The sequence below is a fragment of the Onychostoma macrolepis genome, chromosome 03, assembly GCF_012432095.1.
Source record: "Onychostoma macrolepis isolate SWU-2019 chromosome 03, ASM1243209v1, whole genome shotgun sequence".
NCBI lineage: Eukaryota > Metazoa > Chordata > Actinopteri > Cypriniformes > Cyprinidae > Onychostoma > Onychostoma macrolepis.
In genome coordinates, this window is record NC_081157.1 from 56,362,096 (window position 1) to 56,387,352 (window position 25,257).

The 25,257-nt window shown below is 39.9% G+C and overlaps 1 protein-coding gene across 1 annotated transcript in view; it reads right to left on the reverse strand.

Annotated features, from left to right (window-relative positions):
* Window positions 1-21,335, reverse strand: part of LOC131535858 (cytolytic toxin-alpha-like) — a 36,767-nt gene extending 15,432 nt beyond the window's left edge. The window contains exons 1-3 of the mRNA XM_058768365.1: window positions 21,245-21,335; window positions 13,771-15,492; window positions 13,645-13,652 (exon numbers count right to left, since the gene is read on the reverse strand). Coding sequence (XP_058624348.1) covers window positions 13,645-13,652; window positions 13,771-15,492; window positions 21,245-21,335 — 1,821 coding nt within the window. The remainder of the gene's footprint in view (window positions 1-13,644; window positions 13,653-13,770; window positions 15,493-21,244) is intronic.
* Between the last annotated feature and the right edge of the window lie 3,922 nt (window positions 21,336-25,257).

The window sequence follows — 25,257 nt, forward strand, 5'->3', positions numbered from 1 at the left end:
TCAGGCAGGCAGGTCCAGTCCCCGAGAATTCCCCATGGATGACTGTCAGCTTCACTGCCCAAGCACCAGGGTGCATGCTACCTAACAGGGAACATTGAGAGGGGACAACAGAAAGATTAAGCGTCTTAGGATGAAGCAGCTTGATGCCAATGAGCAAGGGATCAGGCGTGTGACGGTGGGCCAACTCAGCTGAGGTAAGGGCTTTAGCTTCTATCCATGTAGGGGCCGTTAGCACGGTAGCTTCGCTACATGCAATGGTCTGTTTACATTAGTCTGTGACGTATGCGCTGTTTTGAGTTTGAACCGGAAAGGGCTCGTTATCGCCTTCCGGCGTCAGACATTGCTAAGAAACCGATGCACGCAGCTTAACAACCGTGTGCAAGCCAGAACCAGATGTAAACATGCATGGGAATCTCTCACTCAGCCAGACGTGACCTGTTGTTCACACTTCATTCATAACTTACAGCAGCGTTCACTTCACAGACAATGGCAAAACATTACACCATTAAAATGACCAATTGCATCACATCAGTGGATTAATATGAATGCAATGATACGCGACAATAAGCAGATGAAATAACATCTGCTTATGATCCTTGATGGTCGTTGGGACTTTATGGCTTAAGGGACCCTTTAGCCTTTTGACTTTGCATATAAATTACTGACCTGGCCTCAGCGTTTACATTTATATGGGTACTAAATTGCAGATGGTCTTTATCACTATCAAAAGGATGCAAAAGGATCGACTAAGTGTCCTTATCAAGCTTCAAAACATTCCACAGAAGGGGTGACCCCCGACCAGACTAGTCTGTCTCCACGATTTCAAATACACATCACACACACACACCTAAAGACATTTTCTCTATTTAGGCCATAATAAGCAGTTATAAATGTATCTGGTATATGCATGTGTTGTTTGTATGTTTCCTTATTATATTAGCCTAGTTACCACTGTTATTCGTATTAGTAAGCTCTAAACACTCATATTTAGAGGTATGAAGGTATCTCTGGTTTAATACCTTTCAGATGTCTCTTTCTTGATATCAAAATGATCTGCTCTTTATTCCTCACACAATGATGTACACTATGTGATCATGAAATGCATCACACTATTTTTACTGTACTGTGGGAAAAATTACACCAGTCTCCAGATCAGTCGTAAAACATGCAAACGAGGTGTCAAGTGGGACAAAGAAACATTTTCCGCTGAAACTATGAGCCTTGTTATTGGTCAAACTAACCAAAATGGGTGTTACAGGGAAACAGATAAAACTTCTCCCACACCAAAAGCCAACGCCTTCTCTTAACTGTCGGTGCCCGGAGACACACTTATCACCTTGAAACCTCACGGCTCTTCCGGGAGTCCGATCTTCTGGAAGTTTTAAACTCAGTAACTTTGTCAACTCACTGGACTAATCACCCATGACTGGAATGACGAAGCTTTCACTCCTAAAGGAATTCATCAGGAATCTACGCACCAGGATGCTTTACTCAGCTCCCACAAAACCCATGCAAGTAACCGCTTGTTAACTATCTAGATGCGCTTCTAGGCTTGACCCTTTTAATTAAGGTGATGTGATTATCTGATGGTCCGTAACAGGTTGTAGTCAGCTGATGTTAAAATCCTGCCATACTCTCTCTTGCGCGCTAGCGCTCCCTCTCTCTCTCTTCTCTCTCTCTCTCTCTCCATGCCTTCCTTACGTTGGCATCCATGTTAATGTGTGTATGTCTGTGTCTAGTTCTATGTTACATGTTCCCCTGTAGTGTAGTTTAATAAACATCCATATGTATTCACACTTGGTTGTCTGTGTCTGCTGCTCTCAGAACGAAGTCACTTTAACGTCCGGTCTTGCTACAATGCTTGGAGCAATGTTTCAGTAAGGAAATTATTTGTCGTGACCAGAGGAATAATTTTTCTTAGACTCAATAGAAGGGTCCGTACTGCGGACGAACTAATCATTTTATTGTACTATTAATACTACAGCTAATTCCTGAAGATGGATATATAAATGATAACCCGTTATGATTAATTATGTTCATCTCATAAAGCAAATATGCTACACTGTAGTGAGATTTTTTTTTAATCACACAGCTAAAATTTAAGCCGCTGTCCTGAAGAGATTTTATCTGTTCAGGAGAGACTTACGCGGTTTACAACGAAACCTGAAAGTGGGGATTTTCTTTACCCAATATCAAATAGATTTAATCTAAAACTCTATGCGCTGCCGATCTGACATTTACTAGTCGGATATGGGACTTATGCTGTTCAAAACTGAAAATGGGGATTCTTCGCCCAAGATGATAACTTTAATATAAAAAAATATTTATATATATTTATACGCGTTGCCGATCTGGGATTTCTTCGCCAGATATATAGGACTTATGCGGTTGTTGCAACAATTACTTGATCAAGATTTTAAGACTCCCGGTTATCATTAATCCGAAGTGTGTCTCCAGGGCACCGACGGTAAAGAGAAGTGAAGCTTTTGGTGTGGGAGAAGTTTTATCTGTTTTCCCTGTAACACCCATGTGTTAGTTTGACCAATAACAAGGCTCATAGTTTCAGCGGGAAAATGTTTCTTTGTCCCACTTGACACCTCATTTGCATGTTTTACGACTGATCTGGAGACTGGTGTAATTTTCCCCACAGTACAGTAAAAATAGTGTGATGCATTTCATGATCACATAGTGTACATCATTGTGTGAGGAATAAAAAGCAGATCATTTTGATATCAAGAAAGAGACGTCTACAAGGTATTAAACCCGAGATACATTCATACGTCTGGATATGAGTGTTTAGAGCTTACTAATACGAATAACGAGTGGTAACTAGGCTAATATAATAAGGAAACATACAAACAACACATGCATATACCAGATACATTTATAACTGCTTAATTATGGCCTAAATAGAGTAAATGTCTTTAGGTGTGTGTGTGATGTGTATTGGAAATCGTGGAGACAGACAACTAATCTGGTCCCTGGCATGGGGGTCACCCCCCCTTCTGTGGAATGTGTTTGAAGCTTGATAAGGACACTTAGTCAATCCTTTTGCATCCTTTTGATAGTGATAAAGACCATCTGCAATTTAGTACCCATATAAATGTAAACGATGAGGCCAGGTCAGTAATTTATATGCAAAAGTCAAAAGGCTAAAAGTTTTTTTTTTAAAACAAAGTGTAATCAGCCATCACTGATCCTAAACAGACGTTACAATAATTTGAAATAAACTTAACAAATTACACTCAGTAAGTTATTGCATACTATTTTATAATGTATTACAATGCAGAGGTGCAGATAATTGCCACTATTTGCAATAAGTAATGTTTTTAATGTTTTAAAGGAAACCAAGATGGCGGCGCGATCAGACGCGGCGGCTGCTCCAGGTCCCAAAGACGGTGCTTTTTTGTCTTTTAATGTCGTCTGTTCGTCTCCAAATAGTGTAAATTTACCGCTAGTTCATAAGGAAATCACTCCTAAACTCAAATATGTTCGCCAAAGACTTTTGGATATCGGCAACGCATACAAAGACCAACTCTCGCCGGCGGCTACTGAGAAGCTACGAGGCCTCTGTTTACTGCTGAAGCCGGACCTCGAGACCGCGGCCTCGCCTACTGTCGCTACCCGCACAAGGCGGCCGCAAGCGGTGTGAGAGAGGACGGAAGCGGTAAGCGCGAGGTATACGAGCTAGGCTGAGGGAAAACCCCACAAGACCGGCTCTTCCAACACTCATGCTCTCAACCGTTCGCTCTCTGGAAAACAAACTGGACTTAATTCAACTCAGTCGATCTACACAGCATGAGACAAGGGATTGTTGTGTGTTTGTTTTCACTGAAACATGGCTGAACGACAACATCCCGGACTCCGCCATTCAGCTGCATCGGACTAACTTGCTACCGCGGACAGAGATTCATCACTGTCTGGTAAGACTCGCGCGGTGGCTTGTGTGTGTACGTCAACAAAGAATGGTGTAACAATGCTGGGGTAGTGACAAAACACTGTTCATCGCTGGTGGAGTTTATGTTTGTGAAGTGTCGACCGTTCTATCTGCCGCGGAGTTCACGGCCATTGTTATTGTCGTGGTATACATCCCACCGCGCGCAAACGCAAAGGACGCGCTTCGCGAGCTGTACAGCGCCATCAGCGAACAACAAACAAATAACCCCGACGGCTTTTTCATCATAGCCGGTGACTTCAACCACGCAAACCTAAAGACAGTTTTGCCAAAGTTCTACCAACATGTGAACTTTGCAACAAGGGGAAATAACACACTGGACTTTGTTTACACAACAGTTAAGGCGCATACAAAGCTGAACCCCGCCCCCACCTCGGGTACTCAGACCACATCTCTGTTATGCTAATCCCAGCATACAGACCACTTCTGAAACTGGCCAAACCGGTTCACAAACAGATCAAGGTATGGCCAGATAATGCCACCTCAGCACTGCAGGACTGCTTCCAGGACACAGACTGGAACATGTTTAAAGAGGCGCCACCTACAACAACCACACAGACCTGCAGGAGTACACTGAAACTGTGACTGCTTACATCCAAAAGTGCACTGATGATGTGACAGTCACCAAGACCATCACCACACGCGCCAACCAGAAGCCATGGATGACAGCAGAGGTTCGTGGGCTGCTAAAGACCAGAGATGAAGCATTCAGATCAGGAGATAAAGCAGCCCTCAAAACAGCAAGAGCTAATCTGTCCCGCAGCATCAAAAATGCAAAACGGTCATATGCTCAAAAATCAACAATCACTTCACAGACAGCAGTGACACACGGAGCCTGTGGCAAGCTATTCAGACCATCACAGACTACAAGCCCCGCCACAGGCCTGTGATGACGACACATCCCTCCCAGATACACTCAACCACTTTTACTCACGGTTTGAAATGCTGAATGACACACCTGCACAAAACTGCCCACACCTCCCAACGACCAGGCGCTCTGTCTGTCTCCAGCCGACTTAAGGAAGTCCCTATCTAGGATCAACCCACGCAAGGCTGCGGGTCCCGACAACATACCTGGCCGTGTACTGAAAGACTGCGCTGCACAGCTGACAGATGTCCTAACAGATATCTTCAACACCTCGCTGAGCCAGGCAGTCGTCCCCACATGTCTCAAATCCACAACAATCATACCGGTACCAAAGAAATCACCTGTGTCCTGTCTAAATGACTACCGTCCCATAGCACTGACTCAATCATAATGAAGTGCTTTGAGAGGTTAGTCATGCACAACATCAAAACCAGCCTCCCCAACACACTCGATCCGCTCCAGTTTGCATACCGTCCGAACCGCTCTACGGACGATGCAATTTCCTCCACTCTCCACCTGGCTCTTACCCACCTAGAAAATAAAGACTCCTACGTTAGAATGCTGTTCATTGACTTCAGCTCAGCATTCAACACAATAATCCCACAACAGCTCATAAATAAACTCAACCTGCTGGGCCTTAACAATTCCCTCTGCAATTGGATCCTGGACTTTCTAACCGAAGACCTCAGTCAGTCCGTGTCGGCCACAACACCTCGAGCACTACCACACTGAACACAGGTGCCCCACAAGGCTGTGTGCTCAGCCCGCTGCTCTTCACGCTGCTGACCCACGACTGCACTGCCAAGTCCAGCTCCAACCACATCATCAAGTTCGCTGATGACACAACAGTGGTAGGCCTCATCAGCAACAACGATGAAACGCACTACAGAGAGGAAGTGGCACAGCTGGCTGAATGGTGTGGCACTAACAACCTGTCCCTCAATGTGAGTAAGACAAAGGAGGTTGTGATGGACTTCAGGAGAAACTCCGTGATCACCCCCACTGACCATCGACAGCTCGCCTGTGGAGAGAGTCAGCAGCACTAAATTCCTGGGGTGCACATCACAGAGGATCTCACCTGGTCCACCAACACCATGTCACTCTCAAGAAGGCACAACAGCGCCTACACTTCCTCCGCCGGCTGAAAAGAGCAAGTCTCCCTCCACCCATCCTCACCACTTTCTACAGGGGCACCATTGAGAGTGTGCTGACCAGCTGCATCACTGTCTGGTACGGGAACTGTACTGCAGCAGACCGAAGACCCTACAACGGACAGTGAACACCGCTGCAAGGATCATCGGTGCCCCTCTCCCTCCATCCTGGATATTTTCCTCACACGATGCTCCAGCAAAGCCAATAGTATCGTGAAGGACTCCACACCCCTCCCACAGTCTCTTCCAGCTCCTACCATCAGGAAGACGGTACGGAGCATCAGAGCCCGCTCTGCCAGACTGCTCAACAGCTTTTTCCCCAGGCTGTGAGAGCCCTGAACTCAAATCACCCCGCCTCTCTGAACCCCCATACAAACCCCTACCTCCTGTAACATGTAACGTGCAATTCAAGTGTGCTACACACAGGTGAGTGGGCCTGTACAAACCACCTGTAGTAGCACACTCTTCTCCTCTATGCGCACTAGTCACTTTTCACACACACTGCTGTGTGTACACAAATCCCACAAAAGAACTCCGTAATATATGTATGTTTACATGCTCATGCACTACAAATCATCCTGCACTGTTCCCCAGCCAGCTGCTTGAACTCAATGCTTCTCCTTGCACATGTACAGTACTTATCTGAAGCATTCGTATAGTTTGTATAGTTTGTATTTTTAGTTTGTATAGGTACTTTTTATAGATAGTATATTTATATTTATAGTCAAAATCTATCAGTAGGATAGTTGTGTATAGGTTTATATTGTCTTACTCCATTGTTGTATGCCTGTATTTATGTAGCACCGTGGTCCTGTGAGGCACGACATTTCGTTCCACTGTATGCCCCCGCATGTAGCGGAATGACAATAAAGCTCAACTTGACTTGACTTGACTTTTCTCTAATCATGTTTTTCGCCACAATTAATCATACCCTTTTATTCAATATTTTAACATAGAATAAATAGAATCTAAAGCTATTTGCACTGTGTAAACAGTATATCACTAAAGAATACTGCTATTTTCACTTAGTGTAAATAGTCTCTATCGCAACACGTCTCCGCTGACCTTCCAGAGTCACAGCAGCACGTCTCCGCTGACCTACCAGAGTCGGGTCACGTCCGGGCTGACACACCCAGATCATCAAGGTCAGTCTTTCATTATCCCAGTCTGATATCCAGTGTGAGGGATTCACCGCTGGTGTCTGCACGCGCAGCTGGTATCCCCAAACCCACTCACTCTAGCTCTCCTGTTCCTGAACTGATTCCCCTGTCTGAAGTGCTTCCCATGATGGGGATTGCTTTATGTTGTGTTTGGGCGGCGTACACCACCGCAGCACTGTCTGAGGTGGCGACTGCTGCCACAGCTTCTCCAGAGGTGGTGGCACATGCTGCAGAACCTCCAGAAGCGGCAGGGCTCACCTCAGTAATGTACTCTCAACCTGTTGTGTTGTGGTTGAAGAGACCGTTACTAAACTCTTCTTGTGTCCTGAGTTTACTGCTGTAGAACCTCCAGAGGTGGCGGCAACTGCTGCAGATCCTCCAGAGGTGTCAGCGGTATCCATCGGTGAACTCTCGTTCTGTCATGTTATGGCTATGGAGGCCGTCAATGAACTCTCGTTCTGTCCGGTCACAGCTATAGAGGCTGTCAATGAACTCTCGTTCTGTCCTGTCACGGCTATGGAGGCCGTCAATGAACTCTCGTTCTGTCCTGTCACAGCTATGGAGACTAATTATGAACTTTCTGTGTTCCCTGCCTCGGTCCCTTCTGGGTTCTCCCTAGGTCCCAGGCTCTGCTGTGGGTTCCTGATCCGTCGTGGTGGGCTCCTGCTCTATCTGCTCCACCGTGGTGGTCTTCGGGGTCCGTCTGCTCCGCTCTGGTGGTCTTCTGCTCCACCTGTTCCGTCTGCTCCGCTGTGGTGGTCCACTATCTGGCTCTGGCAGTCTTCTGTTCCGCCCTGGTGGGCTCCTGCTCTATCTGCGCCGCTGTGGTGGGCTTCAGTCCCGTCGGCTCTGCCCCGGTGGGCTTCTTTCCCATCCACTCTGCCCTGGCTTCCTGCTCTGCCGGCTCTGCCTTGGTCCCCTTTCACTCCGCTTCCACAGGGACCTGGCCTCCATCCTCCCCTGTTCCGCCTCCGCTCCACCTCCCTCCTGGATTATAGACTGTGTGGAGCGTCTGGAAGCCGCTCTTTGAGGGGGGGCTCTGTCACGAATCTGGTCTGTAACTTCCATTCACTCACCACCAGAGGTCACTCACTCACCACAGTATTCATTGCACTGATCACATTATGGTTGCACTTCACCATCTACTACATTTCCCATCATGCATCGCACAGATCACACAGCTGTCACAGATTACAATTGCACTGATTGCACACACAGCTGAAGGCACTGATCACACAGCTCTCACTATCACACACTCTATTTAAACCCTGGACTTTGTTTCCCTCACTGGCGAGTATTGTATGTGTTTACCGCTCCCCTAGCCGTAGCAACTCTGCAGAGCCCCTGATAGTTTTCCTAGTTTTCCCCTGCCTGTTTTGGATTGTGTTTTCCCCTGCCTGTTTTGAACTGTGATTCCTCTGCCTGGACTATTGCTTCGTTTTCACATACCTCTCTCGTCAAGCCCCTTCGGATACTGTTCGCTGTCGACCGACCTTTGCTTGCCCTTGGATTACTCTTTGTCTTGTCCCTGCCATACCTGTTTGCCATTGCTCGACCCTGCCTGTATTTATGACCATGCCTGTAAATAAAAGCTTGCACTTGGATCCGCACGTCTCACGTCTCGTCAGCCCCGTTACACCAGTCACACCACACTCATGATTTTTTTAAGCTGTTACGTTTCTTAAAAAAGACGGTTGCTAACAAGTTGCTAAATGGGACTACAGGCGCTGTCGGAGACATTAAACGTCATCACGCCGGACAGTTTATCAATTTAATATTTTCCAGTTGTAGTATAATTTATAATACAATTAATTTTAGGATAACCAATGAATAGTTTACAGCATTTTATATTGTTGTTCGACAATGTTTTTTTGCTTTGACCCGAAATGCGACACATGTCTTCGGAGGGAAGATGCTCGTTTTATCGCTTACTGATGCGGAGACTCTGGGTTCATACTATAAGGTAAATTCATATTATGATTATTACATGTAAACACCACATTTACTGGCTTTACGTGGGGAAAGTGAAACTTTAATGCTTAAAGTGCTTAAAGCCACGTCAAAAATAAATGTGTACGGCCGCATGAAGTTGTTAGAAAGAGATTGTAGAAGCAAGAATAAAATAATATTTTGTGTACCCACCCTAACAAAATGAGAGCTGAAATGTGGCACTTTGTTCACTAAAATAAGTTTAATCTTACCATATCCAAAGACTCGCTCACTGTTATTTAAAAGATTAAATACGCGGTGATACGTTTTTAATTAAAATATTAATATTAATCAAGGATTTATTGACTTTTAATGCACCTTATTTCGAAATGTACAGAAATACGTGCTTTAAATGTCCTTTAGTTATGATTATTTCATTTATTCACCATACTATTTATTACTAATGTCTCATTTCAGTTTTAGTTTGGCTCTAGTTTTGTATTTATTCCAGTTTATATGAAAAGGTTCATGTAGTGTGGATTAAAATTCATATACAGAGTAAATCCTTCACTGAACATGTTAAAAATAAGTTGTCGGGAGCACGCTGGTGGTGACGTTGAAGGCGAGCGACTGTGGTGCTGTAGTTCGTTTATAGCCTAAGTTTAGCTTTTCAGTTCTGGCACTTTTATTTAGGCTTCAAAATTCATCAGCGTTATATTATTTTGTGAAGATTATCTTGATGGACAAAACATGTAAGTTTCATGAACTAGGATTGAACACAGAGCTTATTTTTTGCGACAATCCAAAAGCCCATGGAAAAATCCTATTGGCTTTTTGTCGAAGGAACCAGTTTCATGCTAACAGCCGATCCACATACAAAGTGACGTCATAGTTCCCCCACTCTATAGCCAGGTCTGCACCAGTTATAATCACAGTTGCCAAGTCCACGTATTATATGCGACGTTGGGCTTCTTTTTTTGTAAAGTTGCGGTTTTTTGGGCTTATTTAAAAAAATTATGGTTGCTTGTTAGGGAAATCTGACCAGCAACTTCGTTTCTTTATTTATGTTTGCCATATTCTCCAATGCATTGATTGACACTCTGTCTGCTCGCAGTTAATAGCCAACCAGTGCAATAATATAAGTTCTGTAGCGTAATTTTCCAAATGTTCCGCCCCCTCATTGGAGAAAAATTACATTCAATAAGAAGGCGCGTGATGCTGTAATCCAAGCGATGATAGAAGTAGACGTAGAGGAGAGGGATGACTTTCTTTTTATAATGTTCTTAATTTTTATAATGTTTTTGTAATGTATTCATTATCACGGGCTGTAATAAAAAACAAGTAGTCATATCCTAATACTGAGTAAATACATTGGTTCGAATAGCCTGGTATTGCAAGATGTCTCAAAATGTATTTATTTTTTTAATATTTAAATTTAGACCACATTATTAGATTACCTTTTGACTTACAAATAAATGACAGCTTAATGATTTTTAAAATCTTTTAATAATATTATATAATATTTTATTTTTTAATATATTATAATTTAATATAATATTTTATATATTTTTCTATAATATTTATGTGGCATTTTGTTTTTTATGTCATTTATTTGATAGTTATGAATTCATTATTTTATTTTAAATGGTTGAAAAAGCTGTTTTTGACCTCAAAATAAAGCACTTTCCCGCTGTACATGGCTGAAGGGGACGAGCAGTTTTATGGTGCTTGGAATATTGCCACATTGATGGCCTCCAGCATCGTGAAGGACCTCTTCAACAACCTCTTCCAGCTCCTGCCATCAGGAAAAAGGTACCGGTGTATCAAAGCTCGTTCTGTCAGATTGCTCAACAGCTTCTTTCCCCAGGCTGTGAGAGCTCTTAACTCCAATCTCCCTGTCCCCGCTCTGAAACCATGAACACCTCAGCCCCCCAACTATAAATAACTATTGACAAATTTCTCCTAAGTGCAATTCTGGGTGTGCTACACACAGGTGAGTGGGCTATACAAACCACCTGTAGTAACGCACTCGTCCCACTATATGCACACTACACACTTTCTATAAACACTCCTGCAACAAAGACTCAATAAGATAATATATGTTTACTTGAATATTGCACTATAAAATAATGTTTACTGGAGCATTGCACTACTAAGTCTTCTGCACTATGCTGCTTCCCACAAAATCTCTCTTCTGAACAATTTAATGTAAAAAAATATATATTTCCTGCACAATTTCATGTACAAATATCTCTTTAGCACTATTTCATGTACAGTATTTATGTAAAGTTCTTGTACAGTCTCAGTTTGTGTATGTGTAGTCAACTAGGTATAGTAGTATTTATAGTATATGTATAGTCAGATGGTTAAACTGTTGTATAGCCCTATTGTGTTTTTGTTTTTTTCCCCCATATTTGCATTGCTGTATGTGTATCTCATGTCTAACTAGTATGTAGCACCGTGGTCCTGCGAGACACGACATTTCGTTCCACTATATGTCCACACATGTAGCAGAATGACAATAAAGCTCAACTTGACTTGACTTGACTTGACTCAAGAAGATGTAATTGTTCAAATATTGTTCCATTGTTTCATTTTAAAATATATTTAAAAAAAATATATAATAATAATTGTAAGCAAGTGTTTTCAAGTGTAATATTTCTAAGGCTAGGGACAGAAAATGGACATTTCCATAGAATGACCCCTATAAATTTTAGGCTATAAATATGTGGCTATAGATCCCTTTGAAGCTCTTGTGCTTTTCTCCTTTTCCATCTATCCAATCCTATTCTGCTCACAGGTGATTGGAGACGAGTTTTGTTGCAGCTTGCTAATTTTTGTAAAATAGCTTCTGTTTTTGCTTTTCAGATAAAAGAGTGGTTTCAGTTTAATATGTTGCAGGCTCATTTATTGGTAATAAATAATTGATAATACATAATATTGATGATAATAAATCAGCAAAAAAATAAATAAAAATAAAATATATATATATATATATATATATATATATATATATTGGGCTTGTTTTGGGCTTGTTTTTGAAGCTGCGGTTGCTCATTTGTCTAGCGAGAGTTGACAACTGTGGTTTCAATACTTGTAGACACAGGAACAAATGGCTAATGCACTATTAACATTGTAGTAACTACTATTAACTAACAAGAAACTGATTAACGATTTAGTAAGTAATAGCGCTAAGTTGAAACTGCTAGTTCAATAACTACTTTTTTTTTTTCATATATCCTGAGAACTTCTAAGAACTACTTTATACGGGTTCATAATTTATGTGAATTATGCATAATGAATAATTAATTCTAAAATAAAGATCATGGTAATGTGGGATTACAAATTTATTTAAATGTTTAATTTAGATTCCAATGTAATAGTGTACAAACTGAAGAAGTTATATACATTGTATTTAGCATTTATGGTGAAGATGATGACATCAGATGAACGATTCAAGAGGTCCCTGCCAGTTCCTGTTCTCTTATTGTAAGTGAAATGAGCCAGACGACGGAGACTCTTGCCTTTTGTTTGTAATGGCTCTAGGGGCCCCGGCCTCAGTCTTTGGGTAGTTTAGGCGCGATTAGATTAGGAGTGGTTAAATGGGCCTGGATGCTATACCTGAATATTTCATTTGCATGCTTTGTTTAAGGTCGTCACCCGGTGCTTTGTTTCCATTCCTAAGCACTGCCCCCTAAATGTATATACACCACAATGTATCACTGCTTTTAGTTGGACTTGGATGACTACAGCGACGCACAGCGAGTTCTCAATAAAGAGTAACTTCTGGATGAAAGATATCCCAACGTCTCCTGGTCTCTGCTTCGTAGAAGATAAAAGTTCACAACAGATGGTGCCGTGACCCGGATAGAGTTCCAGCTTCTTCCAGAATCCAGATTGAAAACTTCAAGCTAAAACAAAGATCTGCTTCCAGACTGCATCTTTTGGAATCCAGCGAAAACTTCTAGCTGAACAAAGATTTCCAGACTGAATTTTTCTCTCAACCAAGGTTGTGGTGAATGACTCAAGTATTACCAAATCCTTCTAAATGAACTACTAATTACTTGGATCAGTATTCTAAAGTGAAAATTGTGGTAACCCACTAGTAATGATTTAAGTGTTACCAAATCTAGCTAAATTAATTACTAACCAGGACCTTACGAAAACCTCAAAGGTTTACAGTGACTTCAGTAATTACTAGATAATTATCACAATCTTCACTTTAGAATACTGATCCAAATAATTAGTAATTCCTTCTGAAGAATTTGGTAATACTTGAGTCATTACTAGTGGGTTAACATGACTTTTACTTTAGAATGAATTATACATTATGTATTATTCATATTATTTATCAACCTGTATACAGTAGTTCTTAGTAGTTCTTGGGGAGGTATGAAAAAAAGAATAGTTACTGATTAGCTAATAGTGAACTACCACATTTGACTAAGCACTATTACTTACTAATTCATTAATCAGTGCTTCTTGTTAGTTATTAGTAGTTACTAGAGTGCTAATATTGCATTACTCATGTGTTCTTGTGTAGTTATTCAATAATGATGGAACAGTATTCTAAAGTGTTACCGTCACACCTGTTAAATACACTCCCAAACATAATTCTAAATGTTGATTGTTTGAACATAGCAAATGTTTTGAGGAAATTTTTAAAAAGAAAGAAAGTATTCATAAAAATGTGCAAATGACACTTACTTGAAGAGAGTGTCTCTGGGCTGACAGTATCACTGGCTTCACTGACTCCCACTTTACCCACTATCCTGTAGCGGATCAGGTACTGCTTTCCAGGCTCCAATCCAGTCAGCTTGAAGTCTTCATCAGCTGTGTCTATGACAAGCCACCGTTCCTCAGCTCCAGAATCTGCTTTCACCTGCTGGTACTCCACTCTGTACTTCACTGTTTCTCCAGTTGGGGACTTCTGCAGTTTCAGGGACACAGTATGTTCCAGGACGTTGTTTACTATTGGTAGGAGCGGTTTGGACACGGGCTGGAACTGTGTGTCTGTCAGTTTCCCATTTTCATACAAATAGATGGAGGAGCCTGGAATGGAGGGATTGGTGATGGCAGAAATAATGAATCGGATACTCTTCTCATTTTTATTGGCCTCTGAAAATTTCTTTAAGAGACGGAAGTTCTCTCTCATCTTTGCAACGACATCAGGATGTTTGAACCACTTTATATCTGATGCCACAGAAAGCAGGGTTTTGTTTCCATCTATCTCTTTAAACTTGTCAGATTTTAGAAACTCTGTCAGGGTTGAAAGATATGGGTCTTTATATTTTAGAGATGTGAAGGTCAAGCACAATACTACATCAATATCTGGATCAAGAAGGATGCCGTTGAGCCTGTCTGAATCTTCAGTGTTGATCTCATTCAGCGTCTTGGTGTGATTATTCAATAAGTAAAGTTCAGACTTTGCATCATCTAACCATTGGTTAAGTAAGTCAGCATTAAAAGGGGAGCTGCTGTGTATCTTCAGGATGTCTTCCAGGGATTGTTCCTCCGTACCTCCTCCTCGAATGGCAGGCAAGACCCCAGCCAGTGCTTTCTGTAGCACCATCCTGTAAATGTTAAATGAATCCTGAAATGAGCGCAGCCTTTCTTTGATGTCACTGAAAACATTTACCTCTGTTCTTCTGGACAGGTCATTGCATGTCCTCTCTACCTCCGCCAGGTCCTCCATCATATCTTCAGTGCTGGAAATCAAACATGTGCTGATTTCTCTCTCCAACCGAGCTGCGTTTGTATCCAGTAAAGATAGAGGATAGAGCCAGACTTTTATTGGCACTGCATTCTGTGGATTGGCCTTCAGCTGTTTGGGGAGGTTCTTGTACACCTCTAGTGCCTCCAGGTACGTGGTGGGGTTCTGCTCAAGATGGAAGTCACCGTGAAATGTGCAGGTGATATTCTCAGCCTTTTTATTATCTTCATCTGTCATTTTTACAGCTCCTTCTCCCTCAATGGAAAATCCAGGGATCTTCTTGACCATGACATTCAGTTTTCCCTCAATGTCCTGCTTGTTTTCATCTTCTGCAAATGAGCGTTCAAACACCATGAAGGCTTGAGCTCCGTACAGCACAGCTGTGACCACATGAGTTGCAGTTTTCTTCTCAAACACCTGAGGGTAGGTGATCTGGCCCAGCTGAGTCATAGTGAGTTGATCGAATCTTGAGGTTTCACTGTAATGCATTGTTACTCTGGACTGTTGGTTGGAGGATTTGGTGTTACACAGGAACTTCGCAGATCCTCCCACCTCCACCAGCCCCCCCAAAAAGCTGGCCTTCAGTGAAGCGCTTACATCTAGAAGACTGAACTTACTTGAGAGAGAGTCAGAGCTACTGAACTTCACATCTGTCATGGGCTGCGGACGACTGTCCAAATCTTCACTCAGTGATTTCTCATCCCACAGAGTAACATCTGAAATGAGAAATGGTTTTAACAGTTACGTGCGAGAAAACAATGTACAACTGAAGTAAAAATGCATCCTGTATCTGTAAGACAATTTTAAACAAATTTAATATTTGTGTGCTTAATTTTTTTTTGTGTCTCAAATTGACTACGTAAGTACATTTGGTAACACTTTATAATAACTTTCATTAATAAGTCATTAACAAACAGTATGTAATGCTTAACAGATCATCAGTTAATAATCATATAGCTGCGACTATGAGACAATGTTCTTGTAAATGTACTCATTGAACATTACATAATGATTAACAGATCATTAGTTTACACAATTCAAAACACTTAATGTTACACTTATGTTTATTAACCAATGTTCATTACCTTTAACTCTTTGATGACTTGGGATTTGACTTGAAAGGAATGACTTGGTCCCTCCTCTGGTGAAATCAGCTGCTGAGTGGAATAAATATATGGCAGGGCTTTTACTTCCTGTCCCCTGGACTTTACACCTCTGATGTCTTATTTTATCTTATTTCATCTATGGCTGTGGCTGAAGTCAGATTTCTGGTTCCCAGGTGTCTTTTATACAGGTAAGGAGCTGAGATTAGGAACACTCTCTTAAAGGGAGTGCTCCTAATCTCAGCTTGTTACCTGTATAAAAGACACCTGTCCACAGAAGCAATCAATCAATTAATCAGATTCCAAACTCTCCACCATGGGCAAACAGCTGTCCAAGGATGTCAGGGACAAGATTGTAGACCTACACAAGGCTGGAATGGGCTACAAGACCATCGCCAAGCAGCTCGGTGAGAAGGTGACAACAGTTGGTGCGATTATTTGCAAATGGAAAAACACAAAATAACTGTCAATCTCCCTTGGACTGGGGCTCCATGCAAGACCACACCTCGTGGAGTTTCAATGATCATGAGAACGTGACAATAGAACTAGGCCTGCATACGACTGCAAGGAAGACCCAAATCCAAGCCTTTATCCCGCGATCTTCATCTCCATCCCGAGCAGCGAGTCCAGTGACCGTAAAAAGCAAAGCCCGCACTGACTGACGGGTTCGTTACAAATTCAAATGCTTCAAACGACAGGTTTTACAGCAGGATAATTGAACGCTCATTGGCTCTCGCCTGCCTTCGTCACAGATTGCGACATGCCGTGTTTCTGGTGAGGTGTGTATTTGAATAATGCTAGCAGCACGTGCGCGTCTTCACAAGTTCACTCAGGGAGAGGATCAGGAAAATAATCTGGATAATATTTTCAGCGATTAACAACATAAATTCTGCTCAAATGAAGATATCAATCTTTCATTTGAAAGCCATGTTTCTAGCATCTGTAAAACTGCGTTTTTCCATCTCAAAAACATATCTAAATTGCGACCTATGCTCTCAACGTCAAATGCAGAAATACTAATTCATGCGTTTATGACCTGAAGGTTAGACTATTGTAAATAAATGATTGTAATTGCATTTGTCTGTCTGTCATGTTTTTCTTCTATTGTACAGAAATAGCTATGTTTAGGTGTAGATGTAGGAGTGGGATTAGCGATTATAAAAACTTTTTTAATGCTATATTGTTACTAAAATGGTTATTTTCTTGCATGTTTATGAAACAATATTATTAACTCATCATTAATTACTTATAACTTAACAGGAATTCATGAGTTGTCAATGTATCATGTCATGACTTGTCTTGGAAGGGCACATCTTTAAAAAGTTATCAATTACACATGTTTTATACATATTCAGCTCATCTAAATCAGATATTTGGTGTTTTTTGGTGGTTTGTAAAAAAGTGGAAGAGCAGAGGTCATGTGGCTGCATTTGGATGGAGAAGGAACTGAACGGTAGGAGGAAGGTTAACATTTTGAAGGGGCAATAGTGGCCCAAAAGAAGAGCAAGAACTCAAGACAAACGTCTGATTTCAGTGCATTATTATGATATAAAGACAGTAAACCAATCCATAACATAACCATCATCTCTATGCTAACACTGATTTTAATTTGGAAAATCGCATCTGCTTAATGAATACATTATTGTAGGAGGGCAGCAGTGGAATCACTCAAAACAGGATGAGATGAAGTTGTTTTTAATTATGAATGCATCATTGTGCGTTGGATGAGTTAGGTTAAACGTAAATATTGCAAGAAATCCACTGTCATTCACTGATGTTTGTGACATAGCTGCAGGTGGAAAATTCATAAACAATTTTGCAGTGTGCCATTTTCATGAATCTTTCTTCTAGAGCATGTTTGATTTAGTTTACCCCAAAGTGTTAATTAATACATTAACTAACATGCAGGAACTAACATGTAATTAAGGTGGTGTTATTCATGCGGTAATTCATATGACTCATGTCATAGTTAAGTTAGTTCTTCATTAGTTTTTGATTAATACATGTCTCAACTCTTCATTAGTTCATAGTCAAGTAATTATTAATTAAGGTATTAGTACATGATAATTCATGTACTGTTATTGTAAAGTTTTACCCATATTCACTTAATTATCTCACTGCAACCCTGCGTCAGTGTAAAACCTAACAGTGAAAAAGGTTATGGGAACTCAATTAAAGGAGAGTAAATGCTGAAATTAAGTGTTATTCTATGTTTTTACACACAATGATATAAGAGAGATCTCTTAGAACTTAATATTCTGTTGGGATATAAGAGTTTCTGTTTGTGTGAGGTTACCGTTATGCTGAAGAGTAGAGCCTGTGCTTCAGTCCAGGCGAAGCCCAATAAGTAAGGAATAATTGACGACGGGCCGTTGGATTATCAGAAAATGAATGCACACCCGCATTATTTTTCTAATAATTCAACGGACCGAAGTCAATTATTCCACTTATACTACGGTTGCCACACCTCAAGACATCAATCAGATTATATATTTCATGGCATTCATCCAGTATTTCTACTTAAATCGCTATTGTGAGTAGGATTATTTTTTACGCATTTCATCCAATGCCTCCGTTGCTAATTCCAAGACATCATTTTAAACCTAGTAACGGAGGCTTGAGCCGTTAATAACAGACTAATGCAGTTAATACCTAAGTTATGAGAGGGTTTTATAAGTTATGATAAAAATTACCTCTGTGCATCTCTCAATAGTGTAGTGAATGTCTGTAGTTATAGTGAAACTTAATTCCTTTTGTTCACGAACAGCGCAGTTGTTGTTACTTCGCCTTGTGAGAAGTCATGTAGTTTTTAAGTTGTTTACTTATTAAATCGTCAGAGTAGCGCTAACAACATTAGCGTGATGTATGCTAGTACGTGTGCAAACTGTAACTGTTATGTATGTGCGGTCTGTGAGGGAGAGAGCGCGGGAGAGAGAGAGTGTATGCTTTCCGTACATAATAAAGCTTAATTTTGTGGCAAAAACATGGACATGATCTGTCGTTTTTATCATATTGTTTACTATATTTATTTATTTGGCCAGTGTCGTTGTGGGTTTTGGTTATTTTGCTGTTGTAAGACCTTTGAAATAACAGAAATCATTTGGCGAAGTGATATGGTCATGTAATGCGGTCAAGAGCTGCCTGGAACTACATTCGCCGTGCGTTTCCCTGAAAATAATTGCACACCTTAGAACGTTCGTCAGCCAATCAGATTCAAGCATTCAACGGCCCCGTAGTATAAACACTGATAATGTGATTCTTGTTGCTTTATTTAAAGGCAGTAGCTGTGTAGTTGCTGATGCAATGGAAATTTCTTAGCTAACTGCAATTGCACATGCATGTGGTTAACTAGCTGTTATCTGCAAAAAAAATAAATAATAATAATAATTTTGATATTTTAATGGTTGTTTCAACCAGATATTTTTGCATTAAGAAATATTATTTCTAAGTAGACTCAAATTACATAAATTCAAAGTATTACTATGTTCACATTCAAAATACTAGTTTATAAACTTAATTGGCAGTTGGCCAATTTAAGGAAGTAGGTTTCTAAAAATGAAATTAGTTAACACCAGTTTTAATTTAGTCCAGTATGGAATGATTTTCCGGACTATTTTCACAAGAAATTGCAAATTGTATTTTCAATTGCGTTTTCCACATGTGGGCGCATAAATGGGGACATAATCCAAATGCAATGTCAGTCGGAGTGAGAGAAACAGTGAGAGATGTTGAGACAGGTGTAAAGCGTTTCGTTAATAGTGAATATTGACCTATTGTGTGTACAGTTGCTGCTCCCGCTGTTAGCAGGGGATAATCGCTGCATAAATCGCAGAATTATGTATTGTGCCAAGAAGGTTGTCTGTTCATTCACACAGGCACGAACTGATTGACAGCTGTATTCACCGATTTCCTCCGTTAATCAAAGCATTCAGCACGGTCTTCTGTGAGTGACGTCACTTCCCAATACAAACACGCCCCCTAGTATAGTCCCGCCCCCTCACAATGATTGACAGCTTTGCGTGTAGTGAAAAAGCAAATGTGGTAATTAATATTGCTATTTAAATATGACAGGCTCATAACTCATAAGACATGGCAAATACAGTTGCAAATGGACTTTGCTTTTTCATTTGAAATGTGGCAGTCAATTGCGAGATTTGCAATTGCATTTGGATTATGTCCCAATTTATGCGCCCACATGTGGAAAACGCAATTGAAAATACAATTTACAATTGCTTTTGAAAATAGTCCGGAAAATCATTCCATAGTCCAGGGTATCTTTACAGTAAAAAACTGCACAATTAATAGTAAATTACTGGCAACAGTGTTGCCAATATTCTACCATTCATTTACAGGGCAAGGTTTTAAAGTGTAGTATGGCCCGCTGGATCATATTAAACCTGGATGATAAATTTTAAAACATTTCAAAAGTCAGTCACCGAAAGATTGCTTTCAGTTTATGATGTTATTATTATCTTAAATTTGGGAACGGAAAGACAAGAATTGCAGTATGGCTGAATGTGATGATTAAGTTTATGTTTTCATTGAATAAATATGACTGCTGCACATTTCAAAGCCAGCTGCTGCTGCTTTGTGTACAGGCGTTACCGGGAAAATCCTATTATTTATCCTGTTCCGAAAGCATCACCTGCTGGAAAAGAATGAATGTGCATTTTCAATCAGCCCGTCTTCTGTTTTTGTTCAGATCAATGCAACCCATATTTTTAAATGTGAACCTTTGGATCAACAACAAAAACTTTTTCTGATTAAGCACTTTTGTAACTGTGTTGAGAAAGTGTAGGCTACTGATCAAAAATAGGACCTCTGTACATTTGTTTATTGTAAATTTACAGACAATGCAATTGAGATGTTCAATAATATTATAGGGTAATAATGCTTGTCAACTGACAACAAAGTTTCCCATTTTAATTAGCATAACCGCACACATTTTATAGTTAATTAAATCTTTAAAACCAAATTACATTAATTATACTTTGATTTCATTCAATAAAAAGGAACTTGAGTAAGACGTAAAAGGTGTGTGGACATGGATTAGTAATCAGGTATAAAGGAGAAAAATGCTGGCCCTCGTCACTATCAAAATTGTCCATCCCTGATTTACATGAGCTAATGATTTTGTTAATCATTATATAATAAGTTCATTAGTACACATTTAGAAGCACATTATCTCATACTTTTAGGTATTGGAATATATAATAACTAATGCACGGTTACACATTATATAATATTTGTTATTTTATTAATGAAAATTATGTTTAATTTTTTTGTGGACTCACAATTGGGTGAAAAAGGAAACAAAAAGGTTTTTTTTTTATTATTATTATTTTTTTTTAAGTAGGTAAAGCACCTGGAATGAAGGAATCCTTGCGGCAGTCATACAGCATACCAGGAAACAGAGGTCTCCCTAGGGCAGCCAGTTCAATGGGTTCTGATGCCATGTCTATGGGGGAAAAAAACAGCAAGAACCAAGAGAATATTTTTAAATTGTGAACCGTACAATAATTTTATCATTACAAAATTCGGTAAAACTTTACAATACGGGTGCACAAATATGCATTAAATAATGCTTAACTAATGCACAGATTGTCATGAGGTAATGTGTAACTCATGAAGAACTAAACCATTAATTAACAATTACGGCATCAGCAACATTCTATATGATTCATAGATTAAGTAATCAATAAATTGTTATTAGTTAAATGTCAAAGTATTAATTCCTAATAACATATTATATTAAATAACAGTGTATATTCATATGTTAATTACAATGGGTTGAAGCATTCTTAATCATTAGCTAATGATTTGCAAAAGTATCATTGTTACGACTTTACTTGTTGAAGCACATGACTAACTAATTCAAAATCCATAACCACAATGACATATTACTTAATTAGTTAATAGTTCTGTGCTTCAACAAGTAAAGTCATAACATAATGATACCTTTGAAATTTAACTGTTCATAAGGTAGATTGCCTGGGGGAAGAAACTGTTCTTGTGCCTGGCTTTCCTGGTAATTGAGGCTCTGTAGCGCTGGCCAGATGGCAAAAGTTCAAAAAGGGGATGACTTGGATGTGAGGGATCCAGAGTAATTTATAATGATTTATATTTCTATCATAATGCTCACTTGAAAGTAGCGTAGCAGAGCGAATCAGACAATTTAAGATTAAATCAGAACATTGTTGAAACACAAGGAGCCGAATTCCACAAAGAGGCCCAAGACAACATGGATGATCATAAATCAGATCATAAATCAACTCAGGAAGGAGATTGTCAAATTTGGGGCAAGTAACCACGATTAATGGTCAAATAGATGCACAGCATGACCATCACATGTAAATCCATGATAGAAATCACAAGCTAAAGATTTCCTCAGATTGACTTCTCCCACCTAGCAGACAAAGACCAGACTGAGATTCCTTTTGACCTTTGTTCCTCACAGAACAGAACTACACAGAGACTGTACACATATATATGTGTAGCGTCTGCTTAGGCTCATTGATGTTTGATTACACCTTATGTTTTTAAGACATTTGCATATAAATTACAGACCTGGCCCCACCATCTACACTTATATGGGTGCTAAATTGCCAATGGTTTTCCCACACTATCAAAAAGATACTAACCAGATCAGCTCTCTGGTCTCCCCTCGGACTTCAAACACATTGCAAAGGGAAGTAAATGACCCCCCAGTGCCAGGCAAAAACTCTCCTCTTGAGTTTTACCCTCTGGCAGTTTTACCTTCAAGTAACTTTGTCGACACGCTGTGGACTTTGCTATCTTCAGAAAAACCAGAGGAAAATCTCCAGCTCACCCCTAAAGAAATCACCAAGAACATCTGTTGTCTATCGCATCAGGACTCTTATTCAGCAACAAAGCCAATGCAAGTAACTAGAGCTGCACGATTCTGGATAAATTGAGAATCAAGATTTTTTTTTGTCTCGAATTGAGATCACGATTCTGAACTAAACAAAATAATGTGTGACAAAATATTATTGCTGCAGTCTATTTAAGTGTTTAATTAATTTAAATGAATTACTAATCATGTTAATATATATATCTTCAATATATATTAAATACACCAATTTTTTATATTAAAATTTTGAACAAATGGTTTGAATGAATGATTCATTGACTCACTCGTAAATACTTCACTTGTTTTATTTATTAATGGATTAATCAGCGTTTTTGAACAAATCTCTTGAATGAAAGATTCAATGACAAATATATTTTTAACAGTCACTAGGTGGCAAAACAATGCAATCGACACATTATTTGAAGTGCCAGTTACTTTCAAAAGGGGATTTACTCTATTTTGACCGCTACCATAGACATCAATGACTACGTTTACATGTGCACGAATAATGTAAGGACTTAATTGCATTATGATGTTTACAAAGCTCTTCACTCCCATTTACATGCAATTTCCATTATTCTTATTATGCGCGAGTTGTACTTTTTTTTTTTTTTTTACTGCCTCACGTACCCCACTGGACAGCACAAATGATGGACTCAGAAAGAGCAGGTGTGTTACTGGCCGCTGTTTTAATTTAAGTCTAAGGCAAAATTTAAATCGAAGTATTGCGTTTACATGAGATAAAGTTTAAAATCGCTAATGTTTATATCTGAACTGCAAACTTTCATCCCAGTATTTCTGTGATAATATGAATGACTATTGTAGGAACCATTTTATAGGTTTTGCTATATTGTTTCATGTTTTCCTTGCCTCTAAATTATTAGAACCCTGGGAAATAATCAACAGCCAGGGAGATGGGCCATATGCTGTGAGGACCTTGCTTGGTTGGGTGGTTAATGGCCCATTAAGAGGAGGAGACAATAGATGCACCACAGTCAATTTCAACCGTATACCACTGGTCAATATGCATGACCTAATGATAGCCCAGTATAATACTGAGTTCAATGATAAAGCATATGATGAGAAAAGGGAGATGTCTAGGGAAGAAGTCTGCCAAGATAGTGGATGGACATTATAGCCTCAAACTTCCCTTTAAAAATCAGGATGTTTCATTGCCCAACAATCGACAAATTGCCGAACATCACCTAGAAAGTCTAAAAAGAGATCCTGTTTTTCATGAGGAATAACTTTCTTTCTGAAATTCTTAATAAAGAATTTGCTGAAAGGGTGCCTAGAGAACACTTGCAAGGAAAAGAAGGTAACATTTGGTATATACCCCATCATGGAGTATAGCACTTAAAGAAGAAAAAGTTAAGAGTAGTTTTTGACTGTAGAGCATCATTCAGAGGTACTTCTCTTAATTCTCGCACTTCTGAGTTACTCCAAGGCCCAGATTTCACTAATGGACTCACCAGAGTGCTCATGAAATTCCGCCAGGATTCAATAGGCATAATGGGTGACGTCGAAGCAATGTTCCACCAAGTAAAGGTGGCAGAGGAACATGTTGATTTCCTAAGGTTTCCGTGGTGGCCAGGAGCTGATGTAAGTCTCACTTCATTAGATTTTCGCATGACCGTTCACATTTTTGGAGCTGTATCTTCTTCCAGTTGTGCAAGCTATGCTCTCAGAAGAACTGCTGAGGACAGTAGACAACATTTTAGGTCTAAAGTAATTGACACAATTTTGATGAACTTTTATATTGATGACTGTCTGATTTTGCTTATCCAGGAAGTACTTGTGCAGAAGGAACGTCGGATGGGATGAAGAGATACCTCAGTCTTTAAGTGATAAATGGATTGTATGGAAAGAGGAGCTTAAGCAAATAACAAACTTCCAAGTCAGCAGATGTGTAAAACCCAAGCGTTTTAACAACTATGCACAGGCACAACTTCATCACTTTGCTGATGCTACTGAGTTGGCCTATGGTTCTGTAAGCTATCTGAGACTCGTAAATGAGAGGAATGCTGTACACATCAGCTTTCTGATGGGAAAGTCTAGGGTGGCCCCCTTAAAGGAAATCACAATTCCAAGATTGGAGTTAGCTGCTGCAGTTCTAGGCACTAAGGTGGACAAAGTTCTCAGGTCAGAATTACAGCTGGATTTAGAAACATCAATATTTTGGACCGATAGTGAATCAGTACTGAAATATATATCCAATGAACATACTAGGTTCCATACCTTTGTGGCGAACAGAGTGTCGTTTATAAGAGAAACAACAGAACCTACACAATGGAAATTTGTAGACACCAAATTAAATTCTCAAGAGGACAGAGGACTAAAAGGTTTCTTCAGAACACAAGATGGATCCATGGTCCAGATTTCCTATGGAGAACAAATCTTGACTGGCCACTAATCCACATAAAAGCCCATTCACTTTCTGAGGATGATCCAGAGGTTAAAAGAAGCTCAACCATGAATGTGATCATCCAAGATAGTACCAAGCCTAC